The sequence below is a fragment of the Muntiacus reevesi genome, chromosome 22 (assembly GCF_963930625.1).
Source record: "Muntiacus reevesi chromosome 22, mMunRee1.1, whole genome shotgun sequence".
Taxonomy (NCBI): domain Eukaryota; kingdom Metazoa; phylum Chordata; class Mammalia; order Artiodactyla; family Cervidae; genus Muntiacus; species Muntiacus reevesi.
In genome coordinates this window covers 1,916,617-1,934,279 of record NC_089270.1, presented here as the reverse complement: position 1 = coordinate 1,934,279, position 17,663 = coordinate 1,916,617, and the positions used below count along the sequence as shown (strand labels likewise).

At 49.2% G+C, this 17,663-nt stretch overlaps 1 protein-coding gene across 2 annotated transcripts in view; it reads right to left on the bottom strand.

Annotated features, from left to right (window-relative positions):
• Positions 1-17,651, bottom strand: part of HTT (huntingtin) — a 118,564-nt gene extending 100,913 nt beyond the window's left edge. For both annotated transcript variants that reach the window (XM_065914524.1, XM_065914526.1), the window contains exons 1-2: positions 17,275-17,651; positions 1,175-1,258 (exon numbers count right to left, since the gene is read on the bottom strand). In XM_065914524.1, the coding sequence (XP_065770596.1) occupies positions 1,175-1,258; positions 17,275-17,510 (320 nt within the window). In that variant the 5' untranslated portion in view covers positions 17,511-17,651. The remainder of the gene's footprint in view (positions 1-1,174; positions 1,259-17,274) is intronic.
• Positions 17,652-17,663: the final 12 nt, after the last annotated feature.

Sequence of the window (17,663 nt, the reverse complement as noted above, 5' to 3'; positions counted from 1 at the left end):
CGTGTGCGGGGCAGCGTGCGCCGCCAGCGGGTGGTTTCTGCCTCGCAGCAGCTGATGCGCACTTCACGCAGCGCTCAAGAGCGTCTCACGGGTGTGGCTCCTAGGAGCCCTGGACACCGCGTTTACACACGAAGGACAGGCCACAGCGACGCCGAGACCTGAAGCCAGCTGGCTTAGACAGAATTCAAGCCTTTTCCCCTACTTTTACTTAGTACTGTTGTCTATAATAGCACACTAACTTAGAATTTTTGTATTTTTATTTTCAGCACATATTTTCACCTGTCACTTCATTTCTTCCCACAGTATTTGTACAAATTATAGATAAAAACAATAATCATACACTGTCTTTCCAAATGGCATTGAGTTCACCTAAAATGAAGTATTCTGCATGAAATCACTGTGAGAGTATAAAATACAAGTGGCAAGGTGCCACTGAAAATAAATGAATCACCAAATTTCTGTCAGTACAAGAACCACGGTGATTATCCTTAGAGGTTCTTCTAGTCGATTACAGAGAGCCCTTCCCAACAGGAGAGTAACATGGATGACTTACTCCAAGAGAGGCACTCGCTCCAAGAGGAGTGCTTCACACGTCCCATCTGAGTGACGGGGCTCAGAAGCCATACGCACATCTGTTTCCTACTCACTCATGCAGAGACAGGCTTAAAGCATCCACACCCACAGGTATGAGGAACGCGCTCAGACAGCCAGCCAGCCAAAAGCACGGAGGACGAGGAGAATCAGCAAGAAGCGACACGGGAAGGTGCGGCCTGCTCACCCCAGAGCAACGACCGGCCAGGGAGGCGGCCTCGGGCCTCGCCCACGACCCCGCCGTCCCAACCCCGCCGTGAGCAGGGAGCCCTCCCACAGGGCGGACAGGGCAGAGGCCCGAGAAAGAGCCCCCGGCACCTGGGCGGCTCCCGTTCCTGCTACCGCAGTAAGTGGGATACAAGCAGAGTGCCGGGTTATCCTGACGGTTACAACAACACGGTGTGAGGTTCCACGCAGGAAGCTTACTCAGTGCAGGGTCTGGAAATCCTCCGCATCCACGGCCAGAAAGGGGAGGGGTCCCGTCAAGGTTTCAGAACAACTGGGGCAACAAAGGACGGTCTAGCCCGTTAAGGATGAACCACAGAAGTGTTTCTCTTCACCAGAAAGCTCAGCGTGCAGTTACCTGAGAGGCTGCGCCACGATGCTCTCACATATGGTCAGACAGTGGTTCACACGGTCCTTCTTGGTGGCTGAGAGCTCTTTCTTTCTAAAAGGGGATAAAAAAAGAGGAAAGGCAGTGAGTGGTGTCCGCTCCATCAGTTTCCATGTGGCATGCATTCACTCGTTCACTCAACAGAGCTTCTTGACTCCAAGGAGGGAAGCCAGGCAGCCCGCGCCGGGGCAGGGTGCTCTGGGTCAGAGAGGCGAGCTCGGGTCGGACCCGGGGTCCCCCACAGGGCCAGGCTCCACAGAAACGCGGGGGCGTCGCTGACACGCCTGTCTCCTCTGCTGTAGAGAAGAGAGGCTGCGGCGCCGACAGGGCCCGCCCAGGATCGCGCGGACAGAGGCAGCTTCAGCTCAAGTCAACGTGAAACGCCTCCTCTACACAGCGGCCCCTCGAAAAACCACATGGCCTGACGAGTCAGCCCCACAGGCCTCACACGATTAAGTATGAGAAAATGTATTAACACAAGGGCTAATTGCTCCTATATCCCGGAATGGCTACAAAGAAGGACCCTGCCGAGAGCCTTTCTCAAAAGCCTCCTAGTTAGACTTTTCAGCCCAAATTTTAAAATGGAGACAGACTGCTCAAGAAGATGAGATAAAAGCTGCTTGCTTCTCACCCAAACCTATGACTTCAGAGGTCTCTGAGGTATTCACTGGAGAAATACAGAAGACAGGGATGATCCAAAGAGGAAGCAAAAAATAAATCAGGCTTGATGACCACATCCAAACAAGGATCCGTGTCTGACAGCTACCAGGACATGGTACTAACTGGAAACAAAAACCAGAAGACTACTACGTTTTTGAGGGAATTCTACAAAGAGCACCAAAGAAAGTAAAATACTAACTGACCAACACTTCCGTTTAATCCCTAATGCAACCTCAGGCTCCAAAAGAGTACATGTGAAGGAACAGACTCTTCCAATCGTGCAAACCAAGAAAGACACACCCTCAAAAGGCACTTCAGACACGGCCAGGGAAGAACATGGACAAGGAAGAGTATGCAAAGCGGAAAGTCAGGCCTGAACACGAGGCCAAGTCCATGGTGTGCGGAGAGGGGCTCCCAGTGACCAGCCAGCCAGCCTCTCCCCACAGGGACGGGTGACCATGCCCTGCACTGGTCTTCCTAAAGGAGACGCGCTGATGAGCTGTGCTGTGGGCTGTTAGTCACCGCCAAAGTGCCCTGCTTCCCTTCTCAGACACACGCTTCCTGCTGAGAAGTCCCACAGCCCGGCTCCCCTGCAGCCAGGCACAGATGAGTGACTCTGTTCTCGCCGATGAAACAGGAACACACGTAGCAGGTGGAGCTTCTGCCTTGTGGCTTGCCCAGGGCACCATCCCCTCCTTTTGGCTTCCCCCAACTGGAACAGACACTTCTAACACCCAGTTTTTGAACATACAGGCAAAGACAACAAGAAGGCTGCAGAGTGACAGGACAGAAGGAGCCTGGGTCCCGAGTGACCACAGGAGGCAGAGGCCCCTCACCTCCTGCCCTCCCAAGTCACTCACTTCAGAAGCGCTGGGATGGAAACCCGTGTCCCAGTGGATGGGCAGACAACCACAGCGGAGTGACGGAGCGCTGCTTGGCAGTGAAAGCAGCAAATGACGGACACACACAAGGATGAGTCTTTTTTTTTTTTTTTTAAGGATGAGTCTTAATGCATCCGATTCAAGGTACAGAGGGACGATTCAACTTATGCCAGTCTTTGCCTTTAAGGGAATGTAAACTGATCTGAAATTTACAGGGGCCTGACAGGGGAGGAGAGTACACTAAAAAAGGTACTGATGAGTGAACTGGGTTCAAAACTGGGAAATGAGTACGTCAAGACTATATATTGTCAACCTGCTTATTTAACTTCTATGCAGAGTACATCATGTGAAATATCAGGCTGGATGAAGCACAAACTGGAGTCAAGATTGCCAGGAAAAATATAAATAACCTCAGATATGCAGATGACACCAACCTAACTGCAGAAAGTGAAGAGGAACTAAAGAGCCTCATGATGAAGGTGAAAGGGGAGAGTGAAAAGCTGGCTTAAAACTCAACGTTCAAAAAACTAACATCATGGCATCTGGTCCCATCATTTCATGGCAAATAGATGGGGAAAAAATGGAAACAGTGACAGATTTTATTTTCTTGGGCTCCAAAATCAAGGCAGATGGTGACTGCAGCCACAAAATTAAAAGATGCTTGCTCCTTGGAAGAAAAGCTATGACCAACCTAGACAACATATTAAAAAGCAGAGACATTACTTTACCAACAAAGGTCCATCTAGTCAAGGCTATGGTTTTTCCAGTGGTCATGTATGGATGTGAAAGCTGGACCATAAAGAAGGATGAGCGCCAAAGAACTGATGCTTTTGAACTGTGGTGCTGGAGAAGACTCTTGAGAGTCCCTTGGACTGCATGCAAGTAGATCAAACCAGTCAATCCTAAAGGAAGTCAACTCTGAATATTCATTGGAAGGACTGATGCTAAAGCTGCCTTTTCATACTGTTCATGGGTTCTCAAGGCAAGAACACTGAAGTGGTTTGCCATTCCCTTCTCCAGTGGACTACGTTTTATCAGAACTCTCCACCATGACCCATCTGTCTCGGGTGGATCTACACGGCATGACTCATAGTTTCATTGAGTTAGACAAGGATGTGGTCCGTGTGATCAGATTGGTTAGTTTTCTGTGATTGTGGTTTTCATTCTGTCTGCCCTCTGATGGAGAAGGATAAGAGGCTTATGGAAGCTTCCTGATGGGAGAGACTCAGGAAAGATTGGGAAAGACTGAGGGCAGAAGGAGAAGGGGACGACAGAGGATAAGACGTTTGGATGGCATCACCATCTCAACGGACATGGGTTTGAGTGAACTGGGAGTTGGTGATGGACAGGGAAGCCTGGCGTGCTGCAGCCCATGGGGTCGCAAAGAGTGGGACACAACTGAGCAACTGAACTGGACTGAACTGAACTGAACTGAACTGATGCTGAAGCTCCAATACTTTGGCCACATGATGTGAAGAGCTGACTGAAGAAAAGACTGTGATGCTGAGAAAGACTGAAGGCAGGAGAAGAAGAGGGTAACAGAGGATGAGATGGTTGGACGGCATCACTGACTCAATGGACATGAGTTTGAGCAAACAAACTTTGGGAGATGGTGAAGCACAGGGGAGACTGGGGTGCTGCAGTCCATGGGGTTGCAATGAGTCAGACAAGACTGAGGGAGGAGACAACAGCAACCATATATGTGTGTGTGCGTGTGTGTGTATTACGCCTCAGCGTGAAAAAGAAAGTGCCACGAGAGGTTAAATGCTCTCTGCTTTGAGCCACCACATTAAAGTCTCAATCACCTAGTTGAAGACCTTAAGTCATTAAGAAAATTAAAGAACACTGACCTCTCCCAACAAGTTAGGAGGCAAACTAACTCTCTTCTGTATGGCTCCCTTCCAAAGTGAAAACCCACCAAGGCCTTAAACGAGACACATTCACACAAAAGGGTCTCCCAGCTCTGTAGGCAGTGGCCCCACTGTGGGCAGCCTCTTACCCTGGGGTTTGAAATAACTCCTGGGGGTGGAAATCAGAAGAAGCTGACAAACACTGAAGTCAGCGCACCTCACTACTCATGACGGTCACGGCAGAGAAGTGATCAGCACAAATATGAGCTTCGAAAAGAACTGTGTCTCTCTCCTATGTGGCCTCAGCCACAAAAACACAGGTAACAAAAAATGGCACAGCTCTCTGAACCTGCTGCCTGACTGCCTTAAGACCCACATGTGCGGTGCCCGAGGCCCCATGCTGGAACTTGAGCAAAATTTATGAAACAAGCGAAAAATCAAAGACCGAATACCAATCTCACCCACCAAAATAAAAGCACACTCCTGTGCTGTCTGCTTGGGTCCAGCTCCTCCTCTCAGCGCCCTGTGGGGACAGAGACGGAGGTGTGTGTGTGCGTCGTGTCCGAGTCTGTGCAGCCCCATGGGCTGCAGCCCGCCAGGCTCCTGGGTCCCTGGGGTTTTCCAGACAAGCAGGCTGGAGCGGACAGCCATCCCGCCTCCAGGGCATCTTCCTGACCGGGGTCACACCTGCATCTCCCTCTCCTGCACTGCAGGCAGATTCTTTACCGCGGAGCCATGGGGATCCGCCCTATCACCCCAGGGCTCCCGCCCAGGCCCTGCCGTGAGCCGGCACCTGGATCACACTCTTTGGAAGTAACTGCTCCCAGCGATTACCTCTCCAGGGGTGACAGGCTCACTGAGAAGAAAGGCCACGTCGTGCCTCTCACGGGCACGCAGCAGAGCGCCTACACTGCACAGGTGCTTCACAGACAGCAAAGGAGCAGACGACCCCACGGACTTAGTCCAGGGAATTCTCCAGGCCAGAATGCTGGAGTGGGCAGCCGTCCCCTTCTCCAGGGGATCTTCCCAACCGCCAGGCCTCCCACATTACAGGCAGATTCTTTACCAGCTGAGCCACAAGGGAAGCCCAAAGAGTAGGTTAAACACACAATAAAACTGACTCAAAAGTCTTGAGCTGGTCTTACAAACAGGATTCAGAAGATAAATGATAACTATGTTAAACTGGAGTTTCCAAAACCAAGAGATGGAAAGAGAAGTAGAAACAGCAAAGTTTAAAAAAAGAGACCGTGAGGAGCAATCCCACACGACTGAGCTGAAGCAGCTTGCGGAGTCCGAGCAGCGGCCCGCAGGCGTGACCAGGACGTCAGTGACAGTCTGACTGCCACAGCCTCACTGCCAGGAGTGAGTGCACGCCCCATCACGGTCGGCTACAAAGCAGGCACACGTGTCAGATCTCTCTTCTAACTCAGCCGAAAGCACTTCCCAGCAATCCACACCGATTTGAGGGGGAAAACATCTGCCCTGATGGAATTTTAGTCTTTTCTGCACTCAATAGGCAGCTCTAAAATCATAAAATTCTTCAGGTAGATAGATGGACAGTCTTCCGTGGTTACTGATCTTATATTAAAATTCAAACAATAATTACTAGGTGGCACTAGTGGTAAAGAATCCTCCTGTTAACGCAGAAGCAAGAGGCGTGTTTGATCCCTGGGGAGAGAAGATGCCCTGGAGGAGGAAACGGCAACCACCCAGCGCTCTCGCCGAGGTAACCCCAGGGACAGAGGAGCCTGGCGGGCTGCAGTCCACGGGGTCACAGAGGGCCAGACACAACTGAGCAGGCACGCACGCGCCTATTTTGGGTGAGGAGCATAAAAACAAACTCCCTGAACGCGACCTAAATAATTATCCGACAAAATCTCCTCTTTCACCACATTGAAGAATACCACATTTTAAAGTGGGTAAAGTCTGAAGATCAGACTTTATCCTCAGACACCCCAACATAGAGACGTTAGCCAAAAATATCACAAAACTGGAAAAGAAAAAAAAAATCCATCCAATACCATCCCCTGAAGGATGTCAGGGCAGCAACACAGCTGCAAAAGTGATGAACACCCCCCATGGCGCAAACACCAGGCAGCTTAACCAGGCCCGGGGCGGCCTGGCCTCAGCCGATTTTCCCAGGTCAGTACTGGGACCTGCGGGGAACGCTGGCCCCTGGAAATGCCTCCCTGGTGCCTGCCCATCTTATTCTGTGCAATAAACAACTTGGCGAAACTACAACGATTTCACTCCCCCATGAGATTTAATTAGGTTGTTGAACTAATATGTCACACTGACTGCTTCTACATAAGGTGTAAGTATGGAAATTAAAGTGATTGAAATGGAACCACCCTGATCTCGGCAGGAACTGGATGAACAAGGTGAGAGCTGGAAAAACAGGGTAAGAACTGTCCTGACTTTTCAATCGTTTTTTTATAAACTCCACCTTCAAAATCAAAACAAACCACTGTCACCCCCTCTAACTATGTAATAAGGAAACCTGTACATAAATAGACATCCGTAAGGTGGTGGCTGTCGTTCAGTCACTACGTTACATCTGACTCTTTACAACCCCATGGACTGAAGCACACCAGACTTCTCTGTTCTTCACGACCTTCTGGAGCTTGCTCAAACTCATGTCCACTGAGTCGGTGATGCCATCCAACCATCTCATCCTCTGTCGTCCCCTTCTCCTCCTGCCCTCAATCCCTCCCAGCATCAGGGTCTTTTCCAATGAGTCAGTTCTTCACATCAGGTGGCCAAACTATTGGAGCTTCAGTTTCAGCATCAATCCTTCCAATGAATATTCAGGACTGATCTCCTTTAGGATGGACTGGTTGGATCTCCTTGCAGTCCAAGGGACTCTCAAGAGTCTTCTCCAATACCACAGTTCAAACGCATCAATTCTTCCGCTCTCAGCCTTATGGTCCATCTCTCACATCTGTACAACTACTAGAAAAACCATAGCTTTGACTAGACGGACCTTTGTCGGCAAAGTAATGTCTCTGCTTTTCAACACATTGTCCAGGTTTTTCATAGCTTTTCTTTCAAGGAGCCAGCATCTTTTAATTTTGTGGCTGCAGCCACCATCTGCAGTGATTTTGGAGCCCAAGAAAATAAAGTCTGCCACTGTTTCCACTGTTTCCCCATCTATTTTCCAAGAAGTGACGGGACCAGACGCCATGATCTCAGTTTTCTGAATGTTGAGTTTTACGCGTGCTTTTTCACTCTCCTCTTTCACCTTCTTCACAAGGCTCTTTAGCTCCTCTTTCTTTTCTGCCATTACGGTGCTGAGTGAAAGTCGCTCAGTCGTGTCTGACTCTTTATGACCCCATGGTATAGTCCATGGAATTCTCCAGGCCAGAATACTGGAGTCGGTAGCCTTTCCCTTCTCCAGGGGATCTTCCCAACCCAGGGATCGAACCCAGGTTTCCCACATTGCAGGCAGATTCTTAACCAGCTGAGTCACCAGGGAAGCCCTTAGGGTGGTTCTCAATCTGCATATCTGAGGTTGTCGGTATTTCTTCTGGCAATCTTGATTCCAGTTTGTGATTCATCCAACCTGGCATTTCTGCATATACGTTAAATAAACAGAATAACAATACACAGCCTTGACGTACTTCCTTCCCAATTTTGAACCAGCCTATTGTGCCGTGTCCAGGTCTAACTCTTGCTTCTGGACCTGCACACAGGTTTCTTAGGAGGCAGGTAAGGTCGTCTGGTATTCCTGTCTCTTTAAGGATTTTCCATACTTTGTTGTGATCCACACAATCAAAGGCTTTAGGGTAGCCAACGAAACAGATTTTTTTTTAAATTCCCTTGCTTTCTCTATGATCCAATGAATGTTGGCAATTTGATCTCCAGTTCCTCTGCCTTTTCTTTCTTTTTTTTTTTTTCCTCTGCCTTTTCTAAATCCATCTTGTACACCTGGAAGTTCTCAGTTTATGTACTGCTGAAGCCCAGCTTGAAGGATTTTGAGCATTACCTTGCTAGTACGTGAAATGAGTGCAACTGTACAGTAGGTTGAACATTCTTTGGCATCGTTCTTCTTTGGGATTGGAATGAAAACTGACCTTTTCCAATCTCATGGCCACTGCTGAATTTTCCAAATTTGATGGCATATTGAGTGCAACACTTTAACAGCATCATCTTTTAGGATTTGAAATAGCTCCGCTGGAATTCCATCACGTCCACTAGTTATGTTTGTAGTAATGCATCCTAAGGCTCACTTGACTTCACACTCCAGGATGTCTAAGTTTAAGTGAGTGACCACACCATTGTGGCTGTCATCTGTAAGGAGGGACCTAAGAAAATCAAGGTCTCTACATCACAGTAAGTGAAAGTGTTAAGTCACTCAGTCGTGTCCGACTCTGCGACCCCACGGAGGCTGCAGCTGCCAAGGTCCTCTGTCCATGGGATTCCCCAGGCAAGAACACTGGAGTGGGTTGCCACTCCCTTCTCCAGGGGATCTTCCCGACCCAGGGATCAGACTTGGGTCTCCCACACTGCAGGCAGATTCTTTACCATCCGAGCCACCAGGGAAATCCTAGTAGAGCACAGTACAATCAAACTAATTATCGAAGAAATAATTCTGAAAACTAATTCTGAAAACGGGAATTCAAGGCCTCTCATCTAAATTCGCATTTTTAGAATTATGTTATTTTAAGACGAAGCAGGAGAAACTTGATTCCAGGTTGAAGGTGTGCAAGAGAAGACCTGGACCACCTCAGGACCTGAAGACAACCACTCACCTCGCACTTGTCTTTCTGTTCGCGCTCACCGGTCCTTTCACACACACATCCCGAGTCAGCGCCTACACGCCCCACACCGGAGGCGGAACTGAGGTCCAGAGCGCGGCAGTGAGGGGCCAGGTCCGCCGACTCCTCATCAGCGGCTCTTTAACTTTAGCCAAGTACTAATGTGAGAGTGCTCCTAGAAGATTAGAACTCCTTGGAAAGATCCTCTTTTTTCAAAGCAGGAATAGAACACCTAAGTCATTTTGGAATTATGTTTCAGATATAATTTTAAGATAAAAGTACTGTTTGAGGGGATTCTCTGGCTTCCCAGTGGTTAGGATTCAGCGCTTTCACAACTGGCAACGGCCTGGGTTCAGTCCCTGGTCGGGGAACTAGGATTCCTCAAGCTGTGCGGTGTGGCCAAAAAAAAAGTCCTGTTTGGTTAGGGAAAGCAAGGCCTGATAGTTCCCCACTACACAGTCTATACCACAGAAACAAGCTATTAATGCCTTTCTTACCAGTGATTTAACTGAATACTATAGAAGAAAGTGCAATTCAAAGTCCAATCTGTTACGCTAAGTGAACAAAATCTGACACAAAGGCCCCATGTGAATGATTCCGTTCATGAGAAACATCCAGAACAGGCAGCTCCACAGAGACAGAGGCAGATCAGGGGTGGCCAGGGGCTGGGGGGAGGCGAGGGGATGGGGGCTGACTGCTGCAGAGAGGGGCTTTCTTTTTGAGTGATGCAATGTCCCAGAAATTAGAGAGCAGTGATGGTTGCAGAACCTTATGATCGACCTAAAAACCACTAAATTGTACACTTTGAAATGATGGCTTTTATGATATGTAAATTATAATCTTAATTTCTCTTAAACATCTGGCCGCAGTCCCAGCAGCCCTCGCTCCCGAGGGGAGCAGCAGCACCGCCGCCCGCCGCACCAGCCACCCCAGCTCCGGCTGCGAGTCTGTAACAGCCCCCAGCTGGTCTGATTACTTCCAGTCAGCTCCCATTACTTCAATAGCCTCTTTCACTCCTACTCCCTTGTCCACCAGGGTGGCCTTTATTGTTAAAGTTTTTAATGAGGTAATTGCAGATTCATGTGCTATATCATAAGAAATAAACGAAATTCAGGGTACAGTTTCTCCAGTTTCCCCTAAGGGGAACATTTTACAAAACAATCACAGCCAGAACAGAACTACGGAATAGTGCCATTGACCTTCAGATTTCCGGTTTTACTCGTCTGTGTGAATCTATGTCTCTACAGTTTCTCAGATGTGTTCGTTTTTGTTTCTCTGCCACCAAGTCACGAGAGGGGACACTCACATTCACCACGGGGATCCTTGAGCTGCCCTTCAGAACCGCACCCACTCCCTCGCCCTCCTCCCTGCCCCTGCCCCTGGCAACTGCTCCTTACAACTATGTCACTTCAAAGACTACAGAAGTAGAATCAGACAGTATTAGGGCTTCCCTTGTGGCTCAGCTGGTAAAGAATCCGCCTGCAATGGGGGAGACCTGGGTTCGATCCCTGAGTTGGGAAGACCCCCTGGAGAAAGGCTTCCCACTCCAGTATTCTGGCCTGGAGAATTCCATGGACTATACAGTCCATGGGGTCACAAAGAGTCGGACACGACTGAGCAACTTTCACGCTCACTTCTCAAACTGTGAGAAGTGTCTCAATCCTCACCTTTGGGGATTGGCTGTTTTCACTAGCACGATCTCCTTAAGATTCACCTTAGCTGTTACCTGTGTTATCAGGAGCTTGTTCCTTTTTTTACTGCTCAGAAGTCTAACCAAAAGCACCAATTCTTCTGCGGTCAGCTTTTGTAGTCCAACTTTCACATCCACATATGACCAGTGGAAAAACCATAGCTTTGACTAAATGGACCTCTGTTGACAAAGTATTGTCTCTGCTTTTTAATACGCTGTCTAGGTTGGTCATAACTTTCCTTCCAAGGAGTATATGTCTTTTAATTTCATGGCTGCAATCACCATCTGCAGTGATTTTGGAACCCAAGAAAATAAAGTCAGCCACTGTTTCCACTGTTTCCCCATCTACTTGACATGAAGTGATGGGAGTCGGTGCTGGAGAGGGAAGCCTGGTGTGCTGCAGTTCACGGGGTTGCCAAGAGTCAGACATGACTGAGCGACTGAACTGAACTGAGTCTAACCAATAACCTGTTGAAAGACATCTAAGTGGATTCTGGTTTGGAGCCACTATGAGTTAAGCTGCTACAAACACTTGTGCTCAGATTTGTGTAAATCTGGGACAGGCTCCCAGGAGTGCTGCGGCCAGGTCATGCAGCAATCGAAAGCTCACCTCTATGAGAAACTGCTGTGAACTGTTTTCCAGAGTACCTCTCCCCTTTCTAAGTCCCACCGGTGACGGCAAAGTGACCCAGTTTCTTTCGCACCAGCATCTGGCAGTGGCTGAGCGTCATAAATTACATCACTCGTTTGACAGCACAAGTGTGCATGTGGCAGGGGAACATCCTGAGTCCTCAGACTGGGGCACCGGCCTTCCCGGGCTGCCCCTCCCCTCCCCTCCCCTCCCCTCCCACCTCCTCTAACCCTAACCCTAACCCTCCTCACGCTGCTCCCCCAGACACCCGCGCGGCCTGCTCCCTCCCTGCGCTTCACACCCTAAGCCACACCCCACAGCCCTGCTCCCCACACTGGCTCGTGTTTCTCCAGGGGATTTGTCACCAGCCCTTGGTCACCGCTGTAACCCAAGGGCCCACAGCAGGGCCTGGCACGCGACAGGCGCCTGGCTCAAAGGAGTCCTTCCGGGTCGCCGCGTCCAGTCCCCACGTAAGGCCCCGGCCCCAGCAGCCGGGGCTCTTGATGCCCCCACAGCTCCCTGGGCAGTGTTACACCCTGCCTACAGCCACACAAACGCCCCACGGCCGAGGACAGAGAATCCATACCGCCTGAGCTACAGCTGCACCGTGAGCACCGTTAAGTCTTCCCTCCCAAATGCAGATGGCATTATTGTACTAATTATATTTTATATTATACTATAACATCAGAGAGACAGGACCTGATCATCCACAGCGGAGCTTCTCAAGCCTTATGTGCACGTAACTCCTCACAAACCTTGTTAAAATGCAGACTCGACTCAGTAGGTCTAAGGTCAGGCGGAGACTCTGTACTTCTTATACCCTCCCAAGTGATACTGAATTGCTGGCCCTGAAACCACACGCTGAGCAGCAAGGATCCGTGGCAAGTCTTGTCTGTGGTTTACTGAGTGGCAGGCTTACTCGCAGGGACCAGAGGCAATGGGGTGGGGCCTCTGAATGTGGACAGCACTGGAAAGACCTCTGCCTTTACACCTCTGTGAGTCCTCTCTTAAAAAGAAATTCTGCAGTACTGCACAGCCAACCAGTAAGAATTACATGTACTGCTATGAAACAAGATCTTTGATATATTGCTAAGTGAAAAAATATAGTGAGCAAAAAAAAAACACCAAAGACCTGTACATGCACTAAAACGTCAGAGAAAGGAAACTTAATTGTTATTTTCAGAGAATAAGGCTAGGACAGCCAGGGAGGAAGTCTTGCTTGTCATCTTCGGTGCTAGCTGAAGATGCTGTTACAATGTATGTGTGTAATTTTTATAGTTTTTTAAGCTAGTTAATAAAAAGCAACCGAAGAAGAAACGCTTCCCCAAAGTATCTAATCTGGGGTGGGGGGCAAACCAGAGCCTGCCTGTCCTGGACAGTCTAAGTGTTCTTACATTTTTTAATGGTTGACCAAAAAAGAAAAAAAAAACCAACCAAAACAAAACATCAAAGAATAATATTTTATGACATGGGAAAGTTAGACACAAAATTCAAAGGTCCACGTCATTAACAAAATCTTGTTGAACAGAGGCACACTTGTTCATCTCCCTAGAGCTTCTGGCTGCTCTGATCCACAGTGGCAGAGCTGACCGGCAGCTGGAGATGTGCTGGCAAAGTCTGAAACACTGACTGTCTGACCACATGCATAAAGGGTGGGCCAGGGTTCAGGAACCAGAAGACTGCATGTTGATGAGACGCCAATACCCTCCGAGCGGATCCACAGACTCCAAACAATCCCCATCAGAGAATCCCGGCTGGCTTCCTCACGGAAACAGACAATCTGCTCTTACAGTTTAAATGGAAACACAAGGGGCCCAGAGTAGCCAAAACCATCTTGAAAAGGAATAAAGTTGGAGGACTCACATGTCACTTGAAATTGTGATATAAAATTAACAGAAATCAAGACTGTATGGGGGGGTGGGGAAGACCTTCCCTGGTGGTCCACTGGTTAAAAATCCGCCTTGTAACGCAAAGGACACCAGCTCAATCCCTGGCTTGGGAAGATCCCACATGCCTCAGAGCAACTAAGCCCATGTACCACAACTCCTAAAGCCTGCACACCGCAAGGAAGAGTAGTCCCCACTCCCTGCAACCAGAGAAAAGCCTGGATGCAGCAATAAAGACCCACCACAGTCAAAAATAAACACATCTTAAAAATATTTTTTTAAAAAGCCTGTCTGGAGGGAACTTCCCTGGCGGTTCAGTGGTTGGACTCCATTCTTTCACCATCAGGGGCCTGGGTTCTGTCCCTGGTCAGGGAACTGGGACCCCACAAGCCATGCAATGCAGGGGAAAAAAGTGAGGAGACAACCCAAGAGAGGGAGTATCATTTCACAAATCGTGTATCTGACAAGGGTCTGTTACTAAGAATATTATGAAGAACTGTCACAATTCAACAATAAAAAGACAATAATTCAACTTAAAAAATGGGAAAGAATGAGGACAGGGACTTACAAGTTAAGTACAAAAAAAAAAAGCTGGATACCAATCATTGTGGAACTTCCTCACATTGACCTCTTCTTGTCTTATAATAAACTCGTACCTGTTTAAGTTACTGCAGAAGAGTTTTCTGCTATTTGCAGTTGAATGTAACCCTAAATGATAACACCAACTATAGCTAAACCATGCTCAGCAGAGAAGAACAAGTCCTGTTGGTTTTACCTTCAAAATTCAGTCATTTTGTCACTGCCAACAGCCTGACAGAATTCACCACCATCATCTCTTACCTGATCACGTCACCAACTTCCTAACTGGCTTCCTGCTGCTTCCCAGACTCTCCGCCAACTCAGTTATCAGCCAGTATTCATTTTAAAACGGAACTCAAATCCTCCCCTCCTCTGACCAAACCCTCCAATGACTTCCCACCTCACTTAGAGTAAATGCCACAGTCTTTACTCCATCTGGAAGGGATTACTGATCTGGCGAGGCACTCTCTCTATCTCTTGGACCTCAGCTCCCACTGAGAGTCTCCTCTCCCGAATTCAAAAGGCCATACCGACCACCTCGCCAGTCCTCTTCAGGAAGTCTGGACCTTTTCCCTGGGCCTGGGCTTTACTCAAAAGCCACCAACTCAGGGGCCCTTCCCTGGACATCCTATCTAAAAACCGTCATTACCTTGTTAAGCCTGACACTTCCTAGACCCCTTCCCTGTTTTGCTGTCATTCCTCCTCCATTTATCGCTATCTAACATACTATGTACTTTACGTATGTACCCTGTTTACAGTCTATGTCCCTCACTAAAATGTGAGCTTCCTGAGGGCAGAGCTTTATCTGTTCAAGGCTGTAGCACTGCACCTATTTAGGAACCGGCTGGCACTCGTTAGACGTCCAGCAAATAATTAAAGTCAGGGAAAAACTAGGAGGGAATATGAAGGAGAGTGAAAAAGTGCCAAAGGCCAATGCCAACTGCCTCATAATTGCAGTGAGGACCCTGCCAAGCTCTGGTACTCCCCTGCACGCCAGCCTTCTAGAGACGGTAGGCAGTACCACGCAGAACCCCTGCATACCATACGCCGAGCCCCAAGTAAGCACTCAGATCCTTAATTGGAGCCTAGGCTCGCTGGTGCCACTGGAGTTCCACAGAGAGCAAGAACCATACAGACAGAACAGCTACTTTCTCATTGCTTTTGGCCGATCTTATCGTGGGGAAGGGATTTTTCAGCTGAAGCACATGAACAGAAATGCTAAGATCCAAATTTGGAGGCAGGGAGTTTGTTACTCAAAATTAATGAATATTTGCTTTCTCAACAGCCAAGTACATAAAAATATATTTATGCATTTTATAACTATAATTAAGCCAAATGTAGTTGATTTCAGAGCATGCTAAGAAGCTTTCAAAGTTGCTATTCTGAAATATTTCTGTTTTTAAAAAATTTAAAGTCTATCCATATATATACACAAGTTATACCAGGTAGGATACACAAGGAAGAAGTGTGTAACATGCTCGCCTCTGGGAATGGAGTGAGGTACTCAGGAGAAAGGAACAGAAGAGAGACATTTTAACTACCTGTCTGCAATTTAGGAATCTGTATCATGTTAATGTATTGTTTATGCAAAGATGACAGATTAAATACTTTGTCAAGCTGGCTTAAGAAAGAAACCTCTTCACTTCCATATTTTGAAGACATACCACATTCAGGTTCTGTCAAATCAGCATAAGAAACAGTATAATTTTAGAGTGACCAAGGGCCGGAACAGCAGGCGGGGATGGCAGTCAGACCTTCCTTCCCACCCAGAGCCCGGCCTAGTCCTTCCTGCTTGTACACAAGAGCCACCAGATGCCGAGACGTGTGGACCTCCCTGACTTCTACCTCCAGGGAGAAGCACGATGCTAAGTCTGGAATGGGTCACAGCTATTTGCTGCAAAGAAAAGTCAAGTCCATAAAAAAAGATTTTCTTTTTTCTCAAAGTATCCAAACAGGTTTTTCACCTTTTAGCAGAAAAAGTGCTTTACTGCTACATTTTAACAGATAAGCCAAAATGACTCCCCAAATACTCATTTCCTGATTAGACCTCAGGACACAGCAAGGAATGGTATCAGAAACAAAGATGAAAACATTACTAAAAATGAATCCACTTTAACATTAAGGGGAACCTCTTAAAGGGGCTGCTTCCCAAAAACTGTCCTCATTAAATGCCCTCTTGTACAAATCCAGATGAGAATAAAATGCCCGCACGTGAAAGAAAGGCCTGAACTGTATAGCAGGGCACACCCTGACCTCTGCGGAAGACCCAAGACTTCAGGGAAAAGTACTCAGGTTCTGTAAGAAGGTGACATCAAATGGTTTCTCTTCTCCTGTTTCGAAAATTTCCCTAGCACAAGCAGCCGAACAGTACCAGGATGTCTGCGACAGGAGACTGTCCGCAGACACCCATCCAGCTTCTGGGCAGTATGACTGCGATGCACGTGAAATGTACATCACTCGCCCGGGCGATTAACCTCTCCCTCAGCAAGACGTGACTGATTTCCAATGGCAGACAAGCAATAAACTTCAGTCCACTCTTTCCCGTATTGAAGTCCGTTGTATGTGTTGTACTGTGTTGTATTAACACAGTCTCCTGTGTTAATAACAACCATCTAGGTTAAGTTAACACTTATGGGGCGACCACCGCTCATTTAAGGGGCCTGCAGGCCGATTTGAACTGAGACAAGCCGGTCTCTTGCCGACACTTCATTCTTCTGCTGCGACCCGCGAACTAAACGAAAAGCCCTGAGGCTGCTCGAAGACAGGCCCGACTGACCCCCAGGCTGTTTAAAGGGGGCCCCGCCAGAGGCTCCCCATTGGACCGCGCGCGCTCCCCCGCCCTCCAGTCCGACGTCCCCGGGCATGAGGTCACCACTGTCCCCGCATCACTCGGGCTCCAAATTCCCGGCTCTTCGCGGAGTGCCCAGCGCCCGCGCAGCCCTGCCCCGGTCAGAGGAGGAGAGCGGGCGCTGGACGCGGACTCGGCTCGGCCGAGTCCTGCTCACAACGCAACCCTGGTTCCTCCCCAAACTGGGCAGCTGGGAGGGCAGATGGCCGGGGCCGCCTCCGCGCCTCCGCGGGAGGCTGGCGAAGGCCGAGGAGGGCTGGGGCCGAGCTGCGGCGGGTCAGCACTCACGGTCGGTGCAGTGGCTCCTCGGCCGCGGCCGGGCCAAGCGGCAGCGGCGGCGGCGGCGGCGGCGGCGGGGGCGGCTGAGGCGGCGGCTGCGCCTGCGGCGGCGGCTGAGGGGGCTGAGGCGGCTGAGGCGGCGGCGCAGGCTGCTGCTGCTGCTGCTGCTGCTGCTGCTGCTGCTGCTGCTGCTGGAAGGATTTGAGGGACTCGAAGGCCTTCATCAGCTTTTCCAGGGTCGCCATGGCGGCCTGCCGCCCCGCGGGGACAGAGCCCGGAGCCCTGGGGCTGGCTCGCGGCTCCGCTCAGCAGCGTAGCAATGAATGAGACTCAGGGCCGAGGGCAGGAACGGAACCCAGGCGCTCGGCCATCTTGGGTCTGTCCCGGCAGCCCCCTCG